The 20,806-nt window shown below is 32.8% G+C and overlaps 1 protein-coding gene and 2 pseudogenes across 1 annotated transcript; all 3 read left to right on the top strand.

Moving 5' to 3' along the window:
- The first annotated feature begins 4,047 nt into the window (after nucleotides 1-4,047).
- On the top strand, nucleotides 4,048-10,162 carry LOC110768158 (uncharacterized protein At2g29880-like; annotated as a pseudogene).
- Nucleotides 10,163-10,416: 254 nt separating this feature from the next.
- Nucleotides 10,417-11,456, top strand: LOC110768157 (uncharacterized; annotated as a pseudogene).
- A 1,475-nt stretch (nucleotides 11,457-12,931) lies between these two features.
- LOC110768180 (thioredoxin domain-containing protein PLP3B-like) lies at nucleotides 12,932-14,837 on the top strand. Its single transcript, XM_088253715.1, has 6 exons — nucleotides 12,932-12,937; nucleotides 13,110-13,237; nucleotides 13,906-13,999; nucleotides 14,133-14,199; nucleotides 14,476-14,568; nucleotides 14,640-14,837. Exons 1-6 carry the CDS (start codon nucleotides 12,932-12,934, stop codon nucleotides 14,768-14,770), a joined length of 519 nt encoding a protein of 172 aa, XP_088109841.1. The 3' UTR covers nucleotides 14,771-14,837.
- The last annotated feature ends 5,969 nt before the right edge of the window (nucleotides 14,838-20,806 follow it).

Genomic DNA, 20,806 nt, shown 5'->3' on the forward strand with positions numbered 1-20,806 from the left:
GGGGAGGTGCGCAGGTTGGGGAGATTGAGGTAGGGCTATGTGGGTGGGGAGGCGGTTGGGGAATGGGTGGGTAGGGTTGATACACAGGGGAGGGGAAGAATGTTGCTGGGTTTGATTGTTTTTAATTTAACTTTTTTAATTGAAGAATTATTTATTATTTTTTTCCACATGGTATCCATGTGATTAAAAATTTGGGCTCCACTTGCCACATCACCCACTCAATTAGTGGATAATGATTCATGCGTAGGAAATTACAAAAACAGCCTTGCCACGTCATCAAAGTTAACATACTTTTGAATGGAGTTGATGGTAGAGGGTAAAGTGGGTGACCAAATCTCGGTCAAGCGGGGTAAGTGGGCCACTTTAAGTTTGAGGGGGCAATGTGAGATTTGATCGTTTTTTCTGGGCGAATTGGTGTAAATAAACCTGTATAAAATAATAATTTTTGTTTTTCAAGTTTCAATTTTTAAAACCCAAACAATAATCTAGCCATTTTCTATTTAAATGTACTTTAAATAAAGTTATTGGCCTCTTTTTTCAACAAATAATAATTCTTGTCACTATATACTTAATTGTAAAAGATATTTAAATGAAGTTGTAAAAAAAAATTACAAAAAAAAGAAGCGATACTTATGTCAAATTTGGCACATAAGCCACAATGGCCCAACACGAACATGGCCCGATCCCATATGGTCTAGGGTCGTGGGCTTGGCCAGGATTGATGATTTTCATAAATAGGCAGGACCTAACAAGGCTCATTTATGAAATGGGTCAACTCTAAAAATGCCGATCCAGCCCGTTTGACACCTTTAGGTGTGACTTACAAAACCCAAGTTAGTAATTTGCAAGTGAAAACAGTATGGTTGGGCGTAGGCCTATTTATCCAGACACTTAGCATGTTCGAATGATAGTCTTCTTCAGATGCAAGACCTCTTTACTCAATGGTTCTTGGTTGAGGAGCCGTTTACTTACTAAGAATGGAGGTAAGGAATTGTGGAATTTAGGAATTGGTATGAGAAGAATCATTCCCATTAAGCTGTTTATTAACCATATGGAATCAGCACAGGAATGAAGTTGATTCCCATTGTTATTGTTTACTAATTCTCATGAATCAGATCTTAAACTAATTTGATTACTTGCCCTGCACATATAATATATATATATATATATATATATATATATATATATATATATATATATATATATATTTCACCTAAATAACTTGTAAAAAAGCAAATTGAATAATGCAAGATACTATATAACGAGTGATGAAAAAACTAGTATATAATAATATAAGGAATATAACAGAAAAAAAAAAAAAAACGAATATGACACAATGATAAGAAGCATAACAAGACAAGCAGAGGCTAGCAACCAAAGTGAAAAGGGAAGTTTTTTGCTTTTTTCAACGGTGATTAATAAATATCCATTGAATTTTTTTTTAAACAAAAAAGGCTATAAAATTTGGTGTCTTCATTTATGGGATGGGAGAACATAACAAGTGTCAATAGTTTTGTTTTATGTCCGTATTCCTCCATATTGTGGTGCTAAACTAACCAATTTCAAATAATATTTGAACAAAATCAAATAATAATAACCTAAGCAAAATCTTATAATATTAAAGTGGTGTGAGTTTTTATTTTTCTAGGGTTGGGGTGTTTTGTAATTATCTTAAAGTGGTAAGGGTATTTTTAGAAGGTAGTAAGGGAAGAAAGGAATGAGAATCGGATCAACTACCCCTCCCTAGTTGATCTGATTCCTGGTTTTGAGGGGATGTGATTACGGATTTTGAGGTGGGACCCACGTATTTTTTCATTCCTAATTGGAAGTAAACGCAGGGGAAGTCAGGAATGCAAATCATTCCCTTTCTTCCCATACCCATTACTGATACGTTGAACCCTTAACTCGGATTTGGAAGCTAGGAAAGCAGTGGTTGCTTCTTGGGCTGGGCATATCATACCGAAAACAAGTCGAATTGGCCAAACCAGACCAGAGTTTGATTTTTATTATTTATTATTTAATTTTTCGGTGTTAGACCGAACTAAATCGAATTGACTGATTCGGCATTCGGGTTGCCTAAAATATCAAACCACCAGTTCGCTTAAACTGAATCGGCACCAAAGGATTTCTTGAACCCGTAACCTGTTTCTATCAATGATTTTCCTAACCACCGCAGTAAGTGACTTTCTTTTGAAATGTGTGTAAATAGAAGATATTTAATGACTTTTTAAGGGCCCGTTTGATAACCATTTCAATGAGAGTAAGTGTGAGATTGAGAGAGAGGATGAGAGGGGAGATGGGAGGGAGGAGTAACAAAAGTGAAAACAAAAACTTGAAAGTGAAAACAATTTCAAGTAGATTTCAGTTTTTTGTTTTTGTTTTCAATTTTACTACTCTTCCCTCCCATCCTCCCTTCTCTTCAGTTGAGATTTTAAAAGACTTTTTTTGAGATAAATAAGTCTTTTAGTATTCAATTAAGACTTTTAAATAATCTAAACAAGTCTTATGGTATTCAATTAAGACTATTAGGATTTTTTTAAAAGAGAGTGTCAAAATCTAGTGGTTTTCAATCAAGACTTTAAACAAGTAACAAAAAGTCTTATGGTATTCAAAAACTTGCTAATTTCGAAGGATTTTTTTAAATGTGCAATTGGGTGAGACTTTTTAGTGGGAGGTATAAATACCAAACCCTATCTCAGATCCCACCATAACCCATCAGACTTTTCACGTGAGATTTTTTTTGTCTGCTAGAGAAGATGAACAAACATGCATTGAGCTCTTCATGAACAAGGTACTTCTTCTTTCAATTCATGTTGTGCTAATCTTCTTGCCTTGTTGTATATGTGTGGTTAATCTGCCCTTTTTTTATACCAAAAAACGAAGTGGGGTTGTGTTCTCCACATCGATTTTGTTCCTTCCAAAAGATGGAACTATGTTTTTCTTGGTTCCGCTTCTATTGTTTGATTGCATATTTTATCTCGTTGATCTTTTGTAATCATAATGGTGTAACGAAACAGTATATATACTGGAAGTTATATATAAACAAGAATTGGTTCCGCTTTTAATGAATACCTGGAATACATATACCTGGTTCCGTTTTCCTTCACTTGCTCAGGGGAATTCTTTGCATTTGTGGATATATATTCTTTACTGTCTTCACTGATATCTTTCGCTATCTCACTCAAATCAATCATTGCCTTATCAACCTGTATCTTTAACTGCTCTGAAGTTTCTTTCAAACTAACTAATGCCTTCTTAGAGTATAACTCATATGCTTCCTACGAGATGCTTTGCATCTTTAAGGCTTGTTCTTTAAAGCAGCTAGAGTCTGTTTCCAAGCTTCTTCTGATTCTTCACATTTCAATTTGGTTCCACTTTTTACGAATACCTTTTCTTTTCTTTTTATTTTTGGTAATTTTTGACGTTCATGTCTTTATATACTAATAAAAATTTTGGTTCTTAATAAGTGGAATATTGTACAAAACTAACGCAATATAAATTTACAGGGAAACTATTTGATTTATTTTGCAAATTGATATTTCTTTGATAATCCTCACCTTTACTGTTTCAATGGAAGAGACTTCGGGAAGTTCGTATTACTTGCTGGAGCATGCTTAGGATCACTTACTGTCATTGCAGTTTGTAAGTATATAATCAATTACAAATTATTAATGGGTTTTCATTATGCTTTTCCTGGTTTTCTGGTTGTCATATTTGTATGTTCCTTTTTTTTTTTGGGTCATATTAATATCTTCCTTTTGTTTGGTAGTTTCCTAGTTATTGCATACTTTGTGTTTCATTGAATAGAATTTCATGTATCCTATTCTGTTTGATAATTTCTTTGTCTTCTCATATTTATTGTGCAACATCCTTATTTTTGTGCCCAAGTTAGAAAGAAAATAGAAATTAGGAAACATTAGTGAAATTCTTTTCTTTTATTTTTTGTTTGGTATGATACGGATTCTTGTAAGACATCTCATTTCAAAAATTGATTATCATGTGAAATAACTAATAAATTATTTTACATGTGTTATAGTACTAATTTAAATGGGGTATTCACAACAAGGAAATAGCAAAGGAAAGGGCAAAGGTTCTGAGAGCTATGAATCTTGGACCATGGACAATATCAATGAGTTGCTACACCTCTTGGTGGATGCTATCAATAGTGGATTGTGTGATGCTAATGGGTCACTTAGCAAGCAAAAATGTAGAAAGAGTGATACTTCCTTGTCTTAATGTGAAAATTAGGTTTCCAAAAGCTTATAATCATTACTTGAGCCAAATGAAGTGGTTTAAGAAGCAATATAACAAGATGTCTATGCTTATGCGTAACATCTCTGGCTTTGGGTGGGACCCAATTGCAAAGACGTTCACTGCTAGTGATGGAGTATGGAAATATTAATTGAAGGTGAGCTTAGTTCATAATCTTTTAAGTATATTAATATAGCTTACTCGTTCAGTACAATATGTTATTTGCAATATATTAACAATAAATAATTTGTTCTTTGCTAGTCCCACCCAAGTTACAGTAAACTTTGGGGAAAAAGTATAGTTGATTATGAGGATTTGAAGATTGTTGTTGGGGGTGGAACTGCTCCTGGGAATGGCTCCATTGCATTGGGCCATGATGACACCGATGCAACAACTTATGGGGTTGAAGAAAATAGAGATTTCGGAATGGAAGACTTTTCATATGATCATACCAATGATGCCTTCATAGCACCAAATGACTATGAACCATCCTACCAGGCTCCATCACCCCGCCAATGTAGTCCACCATCTCATTCCCCTTTAGGTTCAGAGGTTCCCACTGAAAAACCAAGCCGCAATAAGCAAAGTAGATCCGAGTATGAAGGGAGTACTAGCTCAGTTGGGACCAACAATCAAACCAAATTTCTAAACAATCTTTCTATTGGCATTCAAACTATTTCGCCCAATTTTGAAAGAATATCTAACCTAATGGAGAAGAGAGAGAGAGAGAGAGAGAGAGAGAGAGAGAGCAAAGAAGTAATATTTGGGACGCTTTAAAAGAGATACCAAATTTTGATGAAAATACTCGTTACATGGCGGGTGATTTGCTTAATACTAAAGCAAAGAAGGACTTGTTCTTGAAGATGTCACCTGAAGAGCGCTCATCTTGGATACTCTTTAAGTTAGAATGATTAATGTATTTTGATCATCTTGGGTTTTGTTGAACTATATTTTTGTTTGTGCTATTTTGGTTATACGTTGGTTGAACTATTTTAGTTATAATTTGGTTGAACTATTTTGGTTGTAATTTGATTAAACTAATTGAATGCTTTTGGTTCATTTGCAATTTGATTGGATTTTGCTTGCTTTGTAAATCTATTAGTTGAGCTTTGTTAACTCATTTATGGGTTGTGGCATTTCTTACATACTGTGAAGACCCATATTTAAATAATAAAAAAGTATATATATTGAAGATTAAATAGTATTCTATTTTATTTTATAAATTATAGATATATATATATATATATATATATATATATATATATATCTTCCTAGCTTATAATTATAATTATTTTAACTTGAAAACGTGGCATCAGTCTTTATAGTGAAATGGATACATTCAACTACATGTGAAAATTAACATGAGCTGGAGTTAGTAAGGATGAGGTGTTAGAATTATCCTTTGATTAGCAAGAGGTGGCTTTAGATAGGAGTTGACGTCAATTTCATGCCATTGTTTACCTTGAGTTGGAGCACATGCAACTATCATTTATCTCTTAGGGTTGATGTGTCAATCTTCTAGTTACTTATCTACTTTTGTGATGGGATTAATATTAGTTTATATTATATAAGATAGTTTCCATGCATATCTCCTTTCTTAGCCGCCAAACAATTATCCAATGGGATCCTTGTTGTTGCCGACTTATGCTAGTATAAATAGGGCCTTCCATAATTGAAATAAGAGTAAGAAACGAGAAAGAAATGAGAGAGAGAGAGAGAGAGAGAGAGGTGATGAAATTCTTGGAAGAGATATAGGGCTTAGCTTGTGTTTTCTTAAACTTTGAGCTAGCTTTGGAATCGAGGTAGGGGTTTCTTGGGGGCCTTTAACAGAGATTGATTTAATTAAATTTCGTGAGCATTATATTATGCATGGTATTACAGTTTGGTTGATGTTCCTTGTATTGGGTGTTTACATATTCTTAACTATTTGAACAATGTTGGCATAATTATATATACATTGATGATGTTTTAAATGGTTACATTGTTGTGAAGGATATGTGAAAGGCATAATCATATCATGTCATGGAAATTGGCTGGAATTGTTGGGTTGAGAAAATAATGATGGAAAAAGAGGGTAATGAAAATGATCTTTTGTGTAGTTGAGTCTAACTCTTGGTAGATACCAGATCTCAGGGATCCCACAATGCACATGGTTTTTATTAGGTGATACGAAACTGGCGACAAGGAGTTAGACAAGATGACTAACAAAAGGGGATTTATGGATGATTGAGATGGGGGTAACTTCATATAAATCGGCATTCGGGACCAAGTGGTCTAAGCATGGTATGAGACGCATAGGTCTGCTTGTCCAGTTATATGAATTAACGAGATTAGATGAAGAGCATTCATGCATTAATTTTATTAATGTGATATTTGGTTGTGTGATTGTATGTCACTTAATTTAGTTATATCAATTTAACATGAAAAGGTTTATGTCCTTACTGAGCTGTGGTTTCGCTCACCACCTAACAGATTTTGCAGGTACCAAACCTGAAATCTAGAGCTTGTGATGATTTTGGCACATCTATAGAGTGTATTGTGTACATAGCTTGTGGATGAATAATGAGCTACTCTTTTAATGAACTATTGAGTAGTTCTAACTTGTAAAATAATGTAAAAATTATAAGATTTCATATGTTGTTGTTTCCGCTGAATATTCTATGTGAAATATTTATTTCAATGTTTCTTCACATTTTAGTTATAGTTTTTATTAAATTCTATAATTAAGGTGTGAATCACGTCTTAACCCAAGGTTACGTAAATCTCTGGGTTGGGGCGTGACACATACATGTGCTTTTGGTTATCATATCTATGTCTATAGTCTTAAAGAGGTGTATAGATTATCCATTACTACAAAAAACGAAATAGACGACGGGGATCCACCGTCGTTGTAATGCTTTGAAAACCATCGTTAAATCGACCGCCATCTATTTGGGTGTCAAACTACGACGGCTTTTCACCGTTGTTGTTTATCTGTAAAGACGACGGTTTGTAAAGAAAATCGTCGTTGTTTAGAGGTAAAGATCGTTAATTATAGGATGAAAGACGACGGTTTTAAAAACCGTCGTGTATTGTATGTAAAGATGGCGGTTTTTTATGAAAACTGTCATCTCTACATACAATAGACGACCCTTTTTAAAAAAAAAACAGTCATCTTTACTTCACAATAGACGACCCTTTTTTTAAAAAACCGTCATCTTTGCATATAATAGATGACCCTTTTTAAAAAAAACTGTCATCTTTACATATAATAGACGACTCTTTTTATAAAAAAAAACGTCATCTTAACCTATAATAGACGACCTTTTTTATAAAAACCATCGTTAATTATCTGTAAAGATCATGATTTATTATAAAAATCGTCGTCTAATAAGTTCCCAAATTGCTACATTTTAGTTCTTTTTTATTTCCTATGATGCTATACAAGGATTTTAACTAGAAAACCAACCATAATGCTATATTAATGAATATATACACTCAAAAATAGTTTCTTTCATAAAACTTGAAGATTCAATAGTTATTACATAGTTAACCAATCTTTATTCTGCAACAAACATAATTCCTAACAAGACCTACGTACTCCTAATCCAAGCCTTCCTCATCCAAACATACAAATGATGGACAACTGAAGTCTCCTCCATCATCCCTGTAAATAAATCAAAATGACAAAGAGAGAGAAAAAAAAAGCTAAGATTATAAACATAAAAAATTAGGTGGAAGAGAAATTTTACCATTGGACCATATTTCCATAGAAAACTTGTAAAATGAGCATAAAAAAGACCATCGAGAACCTGCAAAAGGAAAAATATATAAATAAAATGATAGTGAAACGAGAAGGTAACAAATTTTCAACAACAAAAAAAATACGACTCACATAGAAAACCTGCAAAAGAAAAAGTTATAAATCTGCAAGCTTCCTCCTCATCTCCTGATAATCAAATTAGAAAATCTAAAAAGAAACCAGAAAAAAAATATATATATGTAAACAAACCAGACAAATCAAGAGAGACAGAAAATCTGAAATCAGGGAGACAAAGAACATACTAGAAACGCAAAGAGACTAATCCAAAATTCACTAGCAAGATATAGAAGGGTATTGAGAGATTAGGTGACTTTCAAATCAAACCTTTCAACCAACTTTGATTCTCAAATACAGAACCTCCCTCTACATCTTATGGATCTGCGAAAATCTCTCAACTCTTTCATTGATATCAATTTTTTGATGATTTTGTAGAGAGTTTCATGAGGGTGTTTTAGAGAGTGTTGGAGGGTTTCCAGGAGGGAGAGATAAGGTTTTCAGAGAGGGGGGAAAATCTGAAAATTTGTCGAGCGCGAATTCACTTAAGTAGCCTTTTTTTAGCGTGTTTAAAAAGATGACGCTTGTTAATGAGAGATAAGGTTTTCAATGACGGGTGAAAATTTGAAAATTTGTCGAGTGCGAATTCACTTAAGCGGTCATTTTTTAGCGTGTTTTAAAAGACGACGCTTTTTTAAAAAAAACCGTCATCTTTACATATAATAGACAACCCTTTTTATAAAAAAAACCGTCGTCTTTACATATAATAGACGACGGTTTTTTTATAAAAAGCGTCATCTTTACATATAATAGACGACCCCTTTTAAAAAAAAACCGTCATCTTTACTTCACAATAGACGACCCTTTTTTACAAAAAAGAGTCATCTTTACGTATAATAGACGACCCTTTTTAAAAAAAAACCGTCATCTTTACTTCATAATAGACGACTCTTTTAAAAAAAAAAACCGTCATCTTTACGTATAATAGACGACCCTTTTAAAAAAAAAACCGTCATATTTACTTCATAATAGACGACCCTTTTTAAAACAAAACCGTCATCTTTACATCTAATAGATGACCCTTTTTTAAAAAAACCGTCATCTTTACTTCATAATAGATGACCCTTTTTAAAAAAAAACGGTCATCTTTACATATAATAGATGACAGTTTTTTCAAAACAACCATATCTTTACCAAAAAAAGGACACTTGATTTTTAAAAGACGACGTTTGTCATATCTGCTGTCGTCGTTTTTTGGTCAGATTTTAACTCTGAAGAAAACATTTTTAATAAGACGACGCTTTTTTATTTGTGTGCGTCGTTATAAAAAAATATTCAATAGTACCTCCGTTTTTTAGTTGTTTAAGTCACTTATCCACGACGGTTTTTTTGTTACCGTCGTCTTTTTAAACACAACGACGGTTTTTTCTTCTACCGTCGTCTTTTTCTGGTCGTCTTTTTCACTTTTTGTAGTAGTGATCATTTTAACATGTTGGGATGGAATGTAGCTGAAGTATACTAATGGAGTGGAAAAAGACATAGTCTTTTCTTTCTCTTATGTGATTGATTTTATTTGCTTATCTTCTGTTGTAGTTTTTCTGTGTTACGGTTTGTGCACATGTGTAATGCGATTGTGGTGCTTTCCAGTACAAATCTTATTTATCCAACAAATGAAGTGTGCTGATGGAATGAACCCGAACCATGATTGTACTATTAATATATTAACCCAAATATGCTTGGTTTGCTTGAATTTGTCTTTTTTCTATAGTTGCATTGCTGTCTTGTTGGTATTCAAGACTCAGATACCTTTTTAAAACTTAAGAGTCATGGATTATCTTTTAATTCCTAGAATTTTATTGTCAATGCTTCAACTTTGTTGATATTTTTTCAATTTATGAAGGTTTACTTCAAACATTTTGAAAAGTATTGGGACATCTTACTAACTGCAAGTTCCTTTGCAGCCTCATTTTTTTTTTTTTTTTTCATATACGTATAATGTCACAATCAAGCATGTATGAAGGTAATGACATAGAAGAAGAAGAAATTGATGACAAAGAAATAGATGAAGACGAAATAGATGAAGAAGAATTGGATGAAGAATTTTATGTATTTTAGTGATGGAAATTTATGCCGTAATACATGTGCTAAATCAGTTTCTGATTATGATGCATGGTGAACAAATTGAACGTCCATTAACTCCACGACGAATTACTAGCATTGGATATGACTCTATACATCAAGCATTAAATGATGATCATGCAATCTTTCGGAAAGTATATATAATGTATCCAGATGTATTACGGAAGTTATGCACTATTCTTAGAGAAAAAACACTTTTGGAGGATACAAGATTTATTTGTGTTGAAGAAATGCTTGCAGCGTTTCTACAAATCGTCGGCCAAAATACTAGATATTGTGTAATTCGTAATACATTTGACCGATCACAATTCACTGCAAGTGAAAATTTTCATAAGATTTTGAAGGCCTTGAATTTAATAACATCTTATTTGATGGCTAAACCAAGAGCTGCTGTGCCTGCTAAAATAAAGGAAAGCACAAGAGTTTACCCTTATTTCAAGGTATGTGATGATTATCTAATTATATTAATATTGTAATTATAATTGTCATTATTATAATATGTATTTTTCATAATATGGTTATATTTACATATGAATAATTTTAGGATTGCATCAGAGTTATTGATGGTACACATATTCCGGTAATGGTGAGAGGACGAGATGTAAGCAGCTATCATAATCGTCATGAAAAGATATAACAAAATTTATTAGCAGCTTGTAACTTTGATTTGGAATTCATGTACGTTCTTAGTAGGTGGGAGGGTTCAGCTTATGATTCAAAGCTACTAAGTGATGTTTTATCAAGGAGGAATGGACTTAAAGTGCCCCAAGGTAAGTACTTAGTTTTAAAATGATAAATATGTATTTTTTATTTTTTACTTTTCATACTAATTTGATATGTACTGTATATATAATTAGGTAAATATTTCCTGGTGCATTGTGGATTTCCTAATCGGTGCCAATTTTTAGCTCCATTTCAAGGTGTGCGATATCATCTCCAAGATTTTGCAGGTCATGGTAATGACCCTCAAAGTGAAAATGAATTGTTCAATCTTCGCCATGCGTCCTTGCAGAATGTGATTGAGAGGATATTTGGTATTTTTAAATCGCGATTCACAATTTTTAAGTTAGCGTCTCCATTTCCATTTAAGACGCAAGCAAAGCTTGTATTGGCATGTGTAGCACTAAATAACTTTCTTTGCGAAGAGTGTCGTTTTGATGAACTTCCAATTGAACCAACAAACGAATCTTCATCATCTTCATATTCCGTATTACCAGTTCATGAAGATGATACTTTTGAACTTATTGTTCAAACCCAAGAGCAACAATGAGAAGATGCTACTGCATGGAGGGCGAGCATAGGTTTAGATATGTGGAGAGATGCTACATAGGAGGACATGAAGCTACATCAAATTGGATATTAAAAAATTGGGAAGATTGTGTTCGGTTTACTTTTCTTTATCATGATTATCATTTGTTTGGTATTATAGACTAGCTTTTTTAAATAAAATAAAAAGAAAGAAAGAAATATCGGGGGGATGGGGGGTTGGAACCCCAAGAACAATTATAGACTAGCTTATTTCATTGACTTCTAACTTTGAATATTTGCTTTTATTTATGTTGGTTATCATTCCATAATTGTTGTAACCTTGAATGTTGTCATTCCTATTTTCATCCTTGAAGGAAACACATTCTTCTAACCCCATAAAATGACACATCAATATCAAGCCACAATTTTGAAGCAAACACCTTTTTGTCCAGGTCGGTTGTTGTACTTGTGGATAATGCATGGACTGCCTTTTTTTTTGTTTTCTTTTAAAGGTATGAAATTTTGGGTTCACTATATCTATTGGGCTAGGTTTTTAAAAAAGTTTCAAATTTTGGTTTGGGTTATAGCCCTATTTAGTCAAGCCCGGATATAAATCATATGATATAAATCCATGTGATCCTTTAAAATCTTATAAAATCTTATGATATAATCTTTAAAATCCAAAAGTTAAAAATCTTGATTATACAAATCCATCAATACAATTCTATAAGTGATTACATTCTGATTAAATTTACTAAATTTTTTTTATCCTTAAATAGACTTTTAAAATTTCAATTGAATACACCCCCTAAATTCCGTGGAACTCTCACTTTCATTATCCCTCTTCTTACTCTATACTTTATTGAAAAGATTATTGCACAAGGGAGTTAAAAAAAAAAGCAAAGAAAGATCCCATTGTCTTCTTCCCTCATTTTCTTTTCTCTCAGTCATATCTCCTTTTCTTCGTCTTCCCTTATCTCCTTCTCTACTTCTTCTACTTCTTCTGCTTCTTCTTCTTCTACTTCTTCTGCTTCTTCTTCTTCTTCTTCCTCTTCCTCCTTTCTCCTTCTTCTTCTGTTGCCAGATCCAGTCAAAGCCAAGAGAGGCCTCCGCGTGAAAACAGAAACCAAACCACACACCGAACCGTTAGTTTCGATTAACCGAGGGCTTCAGTAATTGAAGGTGTTGTGAGAATGTGAAGATAAAAAGTCCCACATTGGAAAGCTGAGAAACCTAGCAAAGACTTATAAGGAGTTGAGCTACTCCCACCATCGCCAATTGGTTTTGGGGTGGAACCTCAACTTTCTTCATGGTATCAGAGCGAGTTAGCCCACATGCGAAAGCCCAACAGCCACACGTGCTCCATGTCACCCAATATGTGTTGTCCATGTGCTAAGCTTGAAAGTTCGCCACACATGTGGGGCCGTGTGAGAATGTGAAGGTAAAAAGTCCCACATTGGAAAGCTGAGAAACCTAGCAAGAACTTATAAGGAGTTGATGGATGTAAGTTCTGAGTTCAATTCAATTCCCTGCATCTTTCATGCACTTTCAATTTCCAAAGCATCGGATTGCTGCTCTAAAGGTTCGATTTTTTCATGTTTTGTTCATGTGGGTATGTGGAATTCTTCGTGGTTTTGTGCTTATGTTTAGAGGGTTTGGTTTGGAATTTGAATAGAAAGAAGCTTTAAAGAGGAAAGGGCATGGAGAATATAGGGAGATAACTGAAGGGGATTTTTTAGGTGAAGTTACTGGGACTGAAAAAGCCATCTGCCACTTCTATCACCAGGAGTTCTATAGATGCAAGTGTCTTACTCTAGAATCTTTAACATTCATAAACAAGGATGAGGGATTGTGTTTCGAAATTAATACCTGGTTCTTTTTGTTGGAAATTTGATTTTTTAATTAATATTAATTTTCTTATTTGAATAGTGTAAGAGTCTTGGACCATGGTGCCCTTTGCTGATTTCTGAAAAGGTATCAATGCATCTGTTTTTCCAAGGGATGCATTGGTTGGCTTTTCAGATTGGGACACACCCCCTTGGAAAGGGCTCTTTAGCATCTATAAATAGAGTAGTCTTCTTGTAGTAAAAAAAATGGAATTTCTTTCAGTCTTTGTATATCCACTTCTATACAGAGTCATCGTATAGTCACTTATAGTCTATGAGAGAGTTTCCTGCATAATCTTGTTCAAAGGGTCCTTGTGAATTGTAGCGCTTCTTTCACAAGGATAGGAGCCGTTGTGTCCTGGGAGGCGAGTGCTAGTAACCATAAGCACTGTGTGGGGTGTAATTCGTCTTAAGGTCAAGTGTCCAACACTTGCCTCGACTCAATTTTTCAGATTTTTCTAATCCATATCATGTGATTTTATCTTTGTGTATGCTTTTGTTTTTAACATGATATTGCATACTTATTTCAAAATTTCTGTGTGATTAAATATATCAATTAGACCAAATTTTTCGTATACTTTTTAGGATAATGGAAAAGCGATTGAAGACCCTTGCTTCAAAGCATGTTGATACCAAGTTCATCAAGCTGGATGCAGAGTTCAGTATAAACTTCAATATGGTCTTGTGTTCTTATAATTGGTGCCACTTTTCGTGTTTGCTCGGGTTGATACTACTTGTTGCAACCTTCCATTTCAGTCATTTAGTTGGAAAGCTTTAGAATGGGGAATTGACGATTTGAAAATGAAATGCAGAATGCGCCGTTCTTCGTCACCAAGTTAGGAGTCAAAACTTTGCCTTGTGTCATAATCTTCAGGTCAGGCCATCTTCATCATAACTATTATATCTATATTCCTCCCCATTTCCAGTATTTAAGATGCATATCAGCATGTGGTGGCTCTTAAACAAAAAGAGAGCAAAGAAAGCTGAAACTGTTCTAAGATCACAATCATTTGAACATTCACACTTGGCAACTTGTGTATTATAACATGCCTCAAGAGCATGTGGTGGCGACGTTCATGCTGCTTTCAGCTTACATTGAGATCTTGCGTTAAAATTCATATTTACGAATTCAAAAGGTTTGCCTTTGCTGAAAAGGAGTTGCTGTGGATAGGTTGGTTGGATTTCAAGATATGGGAGGAAAAGATGAGTTCAGCACAAGGGCACTTGAGGTTGTAATAATCAAGAAAGGTAAATGCTTTGTCAAGAGTGTTTTGCAATTCTTAGTTTGTTGTAGAGTCTCTAAACTGCCATTTTAGCAGGTATAATTGGTGAGAAGAAGGGTGAGGATGATGAAGATGATGGATATCATGAAGGTAGTCGCAGGACGGTGAGATCCTCTGTGAATCTCGATGATTCTGATTCAGACTGGAAAAAAAAGGAAGAAGAATAAGAAAGTGATACCTCAGGACAGTGAGATCCTCTGTGAATCTTGATGATTCTGATTCAGACTGACAAAAAAGGAGAATGAGAAAATATTCATTAACAAGTTCACATTGTTTATGTTATGTGGTTCTCACCAAAATTTGAATTTGAATGAAATGGATTTTTAGATTAAACAATGACTATGCAATGGAATTGGGCTGTGAGTCAACCCAAGGTCACCTTGTTTGAGTCAAATTTTTTCACGCCCAACCAAAATGCAATTTAGGCTTCTTGCTTTAGGAAATTTTTGGTAAATGCATTCCAAAAAGTTCCACAGCAGAACAAGGAAATAATCAAGCAGAACGATAAATCAAGAAGCTTTTTTTTTTTTTGGTTCAATAATCAAGAAGACCAGAAAATATTGCAAATTTTGGATCCATGGTGTGGAATTCAGGAGAATTAAGAAAAATATCTGATTCTTCTTTTGCCGGATAATAAGGAAAAATAAAAATGTACATTTGATTAAACGAATTAAAATAAATAATTTGAATATTAGCAACAAGGTTAGAAGAGTTGGTGAAAAAAATAACTATAAGAACACGAAAAGTAACTGAAGTGGGTGCAACAAACCCCTTCTCAATTTTTACAATAACATACTCCGGTCTTTTGAATTTGTTATAATGTGATTCCACCGTTAGATTTCCATAAGATCTCTCCATTAGTTGCTTACGTAGCAGTATGGGTCCCATATTTTCTTATTTTAATTTTAAATTGAATAAAATATTTAAAAACCAAAAAAATTAAGAAATTTTCTTAAAAAAAGAAAACTCTCTCTCTCTCTCTTTCTCTCTCTCTTCCACCCATACCTGAAGATGATGAATTTGCGGGAGGAAGGAGGGGGGAAGAAATCGGAAGGAAGGAGGGGGAGGGGGTCTGGGTCGTTGCATTCTGGGCTTTTGGGTTCGTGGGGGCTATGGTTGCAGGCTGGGGTGGAGGGTGGTTGTGGGATGGGGATTTATCATGACCAAATTAATAGACTGGCACAATGTTGTCAATAAACAATAAAATGTTCAAAAAAAAAAAAACAATAAAATGTTCAAGACAATAATCAAATAGTGAAACGATTTTCTGATTTGGAGGAATCCTTGTAAGGATGATGACTTGAAAAATAAACTATTCACATCATGATATTTAATTGTCGTTTGAACCCAAAGAAATGCTAAACATCATATTAACTTGTTAGCACTTGAGCCCTACTGTTTATATATGGGACTACAGTCATCATTTATATGCATAATTGATGACTTTCATTTTTATTGTTTATCTATATAGAGTCCTAATCTCTTGGACCACAGGAGTCCAAGAGATTGTGGTCACCCACCATTGGACATTAATCCAATGGTTCAAAAAAGTTTCTTAAAAGGAGTGCAAGAGTGAGTGAACCGTTGAATTTACATCTAACGGTTAGTGACCACAAATCTCTTGGACCACTCTATATATAAAGCAAAAGGTAGAGAATGATAAACATTCAAAATACCAGAAAATACCATTAGTTAATGCAAACATTAAGAATTGAAATTATTAATTAAATGAGGATAATATAGTAAATTCACACTTTTCATATTAAAAAAAATTAAAATTAAAAGAAAATTCAGATAATTGATCCTATTTTTATGAAAGACAACTACTCATTATTTTTTTAATTCTAAAATAAATTTTAAATTTTAAAAGATAGTCTCTTATAGGTGCGGAATGACGTGCAGAGAGCCTAGTGAAGTATCATTCATAATGTATGGTTGGCTTTGAATCTTGACATTGTATGTCACGTCTCTCTCTATAAAAGATTATCGCCAAAACATAGCAAAATCTACAAAATCAAATCATTCAACGTGAAGAAGACTATTGCTAAAGGACATTATCTTTTACATTAGTATTGTTGTTAATATTAATATTGACATTAATTATTTTTCTTATGATTATTATAGTGTGAATAAAAAATAAAACTAGATAATCGCTTTGGACTAGAGCCTTGGTACCGGTTCATTTATTTTATATATGTGTCACTCTAGACTTTATTTGTTCACGACAAATAAGACGTTGACACGTAAATTGGTGTCCAACAATTAGTGTAATAAATTAGTCTCCCTAAATGATTTTTGTATTAATTTATAGGCCACTCACCATCACTAGGCTATTTTACGGACGTCATGTGTATTGTCTTGCAAGTTTGGCTTTTCATTGAAAAAAATGCACCTGCCCCGGAAATACTGCCAGATAAAGCCAATGGATTAGCAGCACTCATGGGTACCATTATTAAATGGCACAAAATCAAATGCCATCTTCAAACTTGAATAATATATAAACAATTTCCCCCTTAAAAAATGGCTGAAAGTCTTGTAGATTTGTTGAATGGATTATCTGCTCAGTAACGTTTTCGAAGAATGTTTTCTTAGAATATTTTTAGAGAATGAAAACAATAAAATGAATTTGCATTTTTAGAAAATGAAAATGCGCTTGGTAGATTAATTAGAAAATATCTTCAGAAAACAAAAACAATGAAAACGTGTTTGGTAGTACAATTTGAAATAATAATATATGAGTTATTTTTATGAAAACGTTTCCCATGAGAATGAAAACAACTTTTTTCTGTTTTCTACCAGTACACATGAACTTTTTCTCAGTGTTTTCTATTTTTGGGCCACCAAACATGTTTTTACCTCATTTTTGTTCTCTGAAAATGAAAACAACCCCTTAAAATGTTACCAAACGGGGCCTAAAAGTCTCAGTTTGTGAATGGGTAAATATTCTTTGGAATGTGAGATTAGCTTTGGCACTCAGTAATTAAATTAGGCATTAGGCAGTTTACTGCTACATTTAAAGGTCATGCGTTTGAATTCCCTTCCCCGTTTGTATTAAAAAGAAAAAGTAACCATGAGAATCAAAAGTTAAAGTGCCATGAGAATCAGATAATATAATTTTGTCATGTAGACAAAAACAATTGGAAAACAAAAGGAGTGTGTTTCGTTTTGAGACAGAAGGAGTTTGATTAGTAAGTTAGTTTGTGTCTTCTTCGATTATCCAATAACTTTCATATCGGAAAAATAGTATAGTGCTATACAAAACTGGATAAAGCTACAAGAGTGAGTTAACTTGTGGAGCAATTAAAGGACAAAATGACATAAAACTTGAGGAATGAATGAAGTACTTTGTGTGCGGTTGAAGCACAACCTTTGTCTTTGTGCTTAGAGAATGTGCGAAGTGTTAGCTGTAAAGCCATGCTCCATGCTCCACGCTTCTCTACTCTCACTATCCCTGCCTTGCAGCTTAGTCCTCCATACAATTGTATAGTTGACCAGAAAATTTGTTTTAATTTGGAGCATCATTTTCTTATTCATATTATTGAAGATTACTAATTAACCGTGACTCGATAATTGTAGGCGAATGACTCGAAATTAACGCAACTCACTTATTACTCATACTCGTTCATATATGTCATTTGCTTTTCCCCTCTTTTCATTCTTGATTTTTTCATGAATTGATTCATTTTACTCCCTTATTGAGTATGTGGAGGGCAAAAACAAAGAAAGTTACTTGTATACTCTTTGACAAGCAATTATTCATTGTAATTGGACAAATAATGATTTTTTTTTTCAATCTTTTATCAAAAGTTTGTGGGGACCACTGGATCGGGTGGTCGACGATGAAAAACAAATTTGTTGAAAATAATCAAGTCATAATCAATATGTTCATGTCATCGAAAGTATGCTTTTATCTTCACAATATATAAATCAAAGACCAAAACATTTCTACTTTATGAGTCAAGCAAGGAAATATTAGGGAGTTTCTGGGGTAAAAATTGGACCTCAATTGTGTTGCTTTCTAAGCAACTTGTTCCAGAAATATTAAGGGAGATTCACTATTATACCCAATATAGGGGTTCAAATTATTATTTTTTTTATTAAAAAAAACCCTATATAAAATGGACTTTAAAAACACGCTTAAAGTCCATTTACAACATAACAAAAAGGCTTTTAACTTATTTTAAATTACAAAACTGTCATTGATTTCTTAAAACAAACTCTACTCCAAAACCTCATAAAAAAGCCCAATACACTCAATAGGGCATCAAAGTAATTTAATAATCAAAATTCAATTCAATAGGGCAAGCTGTCATTTTTTGGGTTTTTTTTATAGAAATTAAATGGTGTAGGGTTTATTTATAGTTTTAGTGCTAAGAATGAGTATATGACTAAATATCTCAAATATTAAAGGTATCCGAAATTTCAAGTGACCTTCAAGCAAGCACTAAAGCAAAAATAAGGCTTTCCTTTTTCTTTTCTTTTTTCTTTTTTGGTTCTATTTTTCGCATTATTTCTTTCATTTATAGATGGTATTCCTAGGATTTCTACGACTATATAAACTATTTTTTCAAAATAATCAAGTAAAAGAGACATAAATGAAAAAAAGAAAAAAAAATTGTGGGGGGTGGGGGGGAGCTATCAGTGAAGCCTCTTTTTTATTTCTTTTTTCATTGAGATAGAACATGAATTCCACCACTATACATTAATGAATCCCACTGATGTACCTGATGATAGGGAGCTCTCCATTTGTGTTTCAACTTTTTAATGTATGATTTATTTAATGAAGGTAAATAAAAGAAGATTTAGCGGCGAAATTCGCGAAAGATTTATTTGGTACAAACTTAATAGTATAGGGTTGCAAGATATTTATAGCTCAAATTATTAATAGTAATTATTCATACACTTGAGGTCATGTGTTCAAATCCTCCACCACTAATATGCGGTTAATATTGTAAAATGCTTGTGTCCTAAACTAGTCATCATAAACATGCAACCTGATAATCATTCTATTTTAACATATATAACTCCAACAAACAACTACACTCAAACATTCCATTTAAAGTTTTGAAAACAATGACACGTGTAACAATATCACTGCTAGTTATAACACAACCATGGTTGGTGTTGAAATTAGAAGTTTTGGAGGGAATTAATTGACACGAAAGCAAAAGTTCAAGGGGGCACTAAATTGACCAACTTAGTGCATTGAATAAATTTTGCGTCTTACATCATAACAATTGATTGATAAAAAAAATAGTAAATTGAGGTTAGATCCATAAAATTCATTTGTAATCACCTAAAACGCTTTCCTTTATTTTTCTATTTAAAATACCCAATTTTTTCAAGTAAAACCCGCTGACTAGGATCCAAATAAGCAAGTTACCTAATCTAGCTTAAAATCTGATTTATTCTATTTTTCGGATTCCAAAACTACCCGTATTTACAAGTTAACGTGTTATGTAGAAGTGTAACTAATGACACACGTTGAATTTGGAAAGATCTTCAAATGGTTGTAATGGATGTAGGAATTAATTTAGAAACTTATTTGAAATTAAATATTAAATTCAACATTAACATATTAGTAATGTTTTGGTTTATTTTATGACAAAAAAAAAACGTTTTGGTTTATTTAATAAATTTTTGTTGTTGTTTTCCTTTTATGAATTATACTACTAGTAATCTATTTTATTATAGTTTTATGAATAATAGTGTACATTCTAATTATGTTGAAAAATATTTTTATAATCTATTTATTGTTTGTTTTATGAAAAATATTTTTTTTAAATAATGAACCTATTTTTTCTCTAAATAATGTACCTATTATTTGTTTTATGAAAAATAATTTTTTTAAATGAACCTATTTTCTCTCTCCAAATAATGTACCTATTTTTTTTTCCTAATATACCTAGTGAAACAATATACGTATTTTTTTAAATGAACCTAATTTACCTCTCCAAATAATGTACCTATACACATTTATAGGTATATTGTAAAATAATTTACCTATGGGTAAATAATGTACCTATATTTTCTATAAATTATTGTGTACCTATTTTTAATTTATGAAAAATGTACGGAAATTTCAATTACAAAGTAACTGACTTAGTTTTTTTTTTTTTAAAGATTTTTTTTTGTAAATAATAAACCTATATTTTATTTAAATAATATATTTATATTTTATACATATATATTTATATGTATAT

The sequence above is a fragment of the Prunus avium genome, chromosome 5 (genome assembly GCF_965620075.1).
Source record: "Prunus avium chromosome 5, drPruAviu1.hap1.1, whole genome shotgun sequence".
NCBI classification, from domain to species: Eukaryota; Viridiplantae; Streptophyta; class Magnoliopsida; order Rosales; family Rosaceae; genus Prunus; species Prunus avium.

Coding starts and splice junctions, on each gene's coding strand:
- LOC110768180 (XM_088253715.1), top strand. Junction 14,200..14,475: donor TGTCATAATCTTCAGGTCAG/GCCATCTTCATC, acceptor TTTGCTGAAAAG/GAGTTGCTGTGGATAGGTTG. Junction 14,569..14,639: donor GGTTGTAATAATCAAGAAAG/GTAAATGCTTTG, acceptor CCATTTTAGCAG/GTATAATTGGTGAGAAGAAG.